Source organism: Saccopteryx leptura, chromosome 3 (genome assembly GCF_036850995.1).
Source record: "Saccopteryx leptura isolate mSacLep1 chromosome 3, mSacLep1_pri_phased_curated, whole genome shotgun sequence".
In the NCBI taxonomy this organism is placed as follows: Eukaryota; Metazoa; Chordata; class Mammalia; order Chiroptera; family Emballonuridae; genus Saccopteryx; species Saccopteryx leptura.
The window spans coordinates 31993073-31996865 of NC_089505.1; the positions used below are offsets into that span (position 1 = coordinate 31993073).

General features: G+C 50.3%; 1 protein-coding gene across 1 annotated transcript; it reads left to right on the top strand.

Annotated features, from left to right (window-relative positions):
• The first annotated feature begins 410 nt into the window (after positions 1-410).
• CCN2 (cellular communication network factor 2) lies at positions 411-3548 on the top strand. Its single transcript, XM_066373213.1, has 5 exons — positions 411-616; positions 753-972; positions 1219-1470; positions 1603-1814; positions 2202-3548. The coding sequence occupies exons 1-5, from the start codon at positions 551-553 to the stop codon at positions 2496-2498; spliced, it is 1047 nt and encodes a 348-aa protein (XP_066229310.1). The 5' UTR covers positions 411-550; the 3' UTR covers positions 2499-3548.
• The last annotated feature ends 245 nt before the right edge of the window (positions 3549-3793 follow it).

Genomic DNA, 3793 nt, shown 5'->3' on the forward strand with positions numbered 1-3793 from the left:
GTATAAATAATAATTGCCGATATGTTTTTAAATGATATAAATCAGGAGCGGTGCGAAGAGACAAGGGAGAAAAATATCCTATTTGGTGCTGGAACTACTGAGCCTTTTTTTTTTTTTTTTTTTTTTTGTGAGCTGGAGTGTGCCAGCTTTTTCAGACGGGAGGAATGCTGAGTGTCAAGGGGTCAGGATCAATCCGGTGTGAGTTGATGAGGCAGGAAGGTGGGGAGGAATGCGAGGAATGTCCCTGTTTGTGTGGGACTCCATTCAGCTCATTGGCGAGCCGGAGCCGCCCGGAGCGTATAAAAGGCTCGGCCGCCCGCCCCAGCTTCACACAACAACTCTTCCCCGCCGAGAGGAGGCAGCCAGCGCAACTGCAACCACAGGCGACCGACCGCCTCCAGCCCGACGGCAGCCGCCCCGGCCGACAGCTCCCGACCCGACAGCCCCCGGCGCGTCCAGGTCCCCACCTCCGGCCGAGCCCGCCGAGCGCGCCGCGCCCACCCTGTTGCACACTCCGACCCTCCGATCCTCCGAACGCCGCGCTCCGACCATGCCCGCCGCCGGCCTGGGTCCCGTCCGTTTTGCCTTCGTGCTCCTGCTCGCCCTCTGCAGCCGGGTAAGCGCGTGGAGACCCCCGCGGCGGTCGGGGCCGCTGGGGAGGGACGCGGCGGAGAGGGGAGGGCCCGGCGGGCGGAGGGAGGGCCCGCGGCGCGAGGGGCGTGCGCCGGCTGACCGCCCTCTCCTCCCCGCAGCCCGCCTCCGGCCAGGACTGCGGCGGCCAGTGCCAGTGCGCGGCCCCGGCGCCGCGCTGCCCCGCCGGCGTCAGCCTGGTGCTGGACGGCTGCGGCTGCTGCCGCGTGTGCGCCAAGCAACTGGGCGAGCTGTGCACTGAGCGCGACCCCTGCGACCCGCACAAGGGCCTCTTCTGCGACTTTGGCTCCCCGGCCAACCGCAAGATCGGCGTGTGCACCGGTAAGACCTGCAGCCCCCGCCTGGGCCCCCTTGCCCTCGCTACCGCCACCGCCGGTCGAGGTGCCAGGGACACTTAGTGACCCGCCACCTCCTCCCTCACGCCCACCTTCCCGCCAGAAAAATAAGTCAATAAGCCTCTCGAGGTTTGCGTCCCTTCCCCTGGCTGTTTCCAGCCCGCCCCCTGCAGCCCTGCTCCAGAGCCGCTACTGACCCCGCATCCCCTCTTTTCTCCTTTCTCTCCTTCAGCCAAAGATGGTGCCCCTTGCGTTTTCGGAGGGACGGTGTACCGGAGTGGCGAGTCTTTCCAGAGCAGCTGCAAATACCAGTGCACTTGCTTGGACGGGGCGGTGGGCTGCGTGCCCCTGTGCAGCATGGACGTTCGCCTGCCCAGTCCTGACTGCCCCTTCCCGCGGAGGGTCAAGCTGCCCGGGAAATGCTGCGAGGAGTGGGTGTGCGATGAGCCCAAGGACCACACCATGGTTGGCCCTGCCCTTGCTGGTGAGTTGAATCTTTCTCTAAATCTGTTGCAATTCTCCTCCAGGGACTGAGTCCTAACTTTGCCAAGGGAAGGGGGAAATGTCTTATCCTGGCATCTTTATTACCTTGTGTTTGTGTGCTCTTCTCCCCCAGCTTACCGACTGGAAGACACGTTTGGCCCAGACCCAACTATGATTCGAGCCAACTGCCTGGTCCAGACCACAGAGTGGAGTGCCTGTTCCAAGACTTGTGGGATGGGCATCTCCACCCGGGTTACCAACGACAACGCCTTCTGCAGGCTGGAGAAGCAGAGTCGCCTCTGCTTGGTCAGGCCTTGTGAAGCTGACCTAGAAGAGAACATTAAGGTACATGCTCTGCTCCTAATAACTAATTTTCATGAAATGATAGTGGATAGGACCAAAGTTAGGTCTCCTACTCCCTCCCCCTTGTTTTTAGAGGTTTATTATCTCCAAAAATATCTGTCTAACCATCGTGCTGTTCTGCTGGAATGAGATGTTGTGTAATAGAAACCACCAGTTTCCACTACAAAATCCTCCACAGTGTTAGTTCATTCAAGACATCCCAAAAGAGGCTATGCCTATTTTTGGAAAACTGGCAATTGAGACGCAAACTTCCTCTCCTTAAAATATAAACACAAGTCAGACAACATAAGCCTAGAACACACAGAGGTTGGAGAAGGCCACTCCCCTTGTAGAGTCATTGACTTTTCTCTTTTCCTTTCTCTTCCTTAGAAGGGCAAAAAGTGCATCCGTACCCCCAAAATCTCCAAGCCTGTCAAGTTTGAGCTTTCCGGCTGCACCAGCGTGAAGTCATACCGGGCTAAGTTCTGCGGAGTCTGCACAGACGGCCGATGCTGCACCCCGCACAGAACCACCACTCTTCCCGTGGAGTTCAAGTGCCCTGACGGTGAGGTTATGAAAAGGAGCATGATGTTCATCAAGACCTGTGCCTGCCATTACAACTGTCCCGGAGACAATGACATCTTTGAGTCACTCTACTACAGGAAGATGTACGGAGACATGGCATAAAGCCAGAGGGAGTGAGAGACATTAACTCATTTGACTGTAACTTGAACTGATTCACATCTCATTTTTGTGTAAACATGATTTTAGTAGCACAAGTTATTTAAATCAGTTTTTCTAACTGAGGAGAAGAAAAATCCCCTCCACATTCAAAATATTGTGCCATGTGACATTCAAACGAATAATCTTATCAACCCCAGACACTGGTTTGAAGAAAGTAACACTTGACAGTGGTACTACATTAGCACCAGAATGTATAGCTAAGGTGTGGCTTTAGGAGCGGTGGGAGGGCTTGAAATCTTAAAAGTAGTATTTTGCCTGCTATTTGGGGTGTTGTTGAGAAGGGAAACTCTAGCATGCTCACTGACCTGCCTGTAGCTCCAGCCTGTAGCTGACAGCTCAGATGTGTGTTCTGCCATCATGAGGCTGAGTGAAGTTCTTTAAGTCAGAACAGCAGATTCAGCTCTGACATTCTGATTCGAATGACAATATTCAGGAATCGGAATCCTGTCTATTAGACTGGACAGCTTGTGGCAAGCTAAATTGCCTGTTAACAAGCCAGATTTTTTTATTGATATTGTAAATATTGTGTATATATAATATATATATATTTGTACAGTTATCTAAGTTAATTTAAAGTTGTCTGTGCCTTTTGGTTTATGTTTTTAATGCTTTGATATTTCACATGTTAGCCTCAGTTCTGAACACCATAGGTGAGACGTAAAGCTTGTCTGATAATTCAAAGCATGAAATGGATACTCAAATGGAAATTCTGCTCAGTTAGAGTGACAGTCCATCAAAACAGACTGTTTGCAGAAGGTGAGCCAGAGGTGACCTTGGCTAATTTGGAGGTTGAAAATGGGATAGCCTCACTTTTAATGAACAAATGGCTTTTATGAAAATATGAGTGGCTCTGTATAGTTGATCAGTTTTTCCACCTGGAAGCATTTGTTTCTACTTTGACTATGACTGTTTTTTGGACAGTTTATTTGTTGAGAGTGTGACCAAAAGTTACATGTTTGCACCTTTCTAGTTGAAAATAAAGTATATATATTTTTTATAAATAGCTTCGTTATTGAATTATTCTCTATGCATTTCTCAGTTTTCTTGCATATAAATGGGAAGTTTATCTTAAAACAATTCACCTATAATTTTCTAAATATATATAATACATTGCTTAATCACTTCAACAGAATTTTTACATAAATGTATTTCACAGTGAGTCAAATATAAACTTGGAGGAATATACACTATATTGAGCAAACAGGCATTTTTTAATCTTTACAGTACTTTATAGAGAC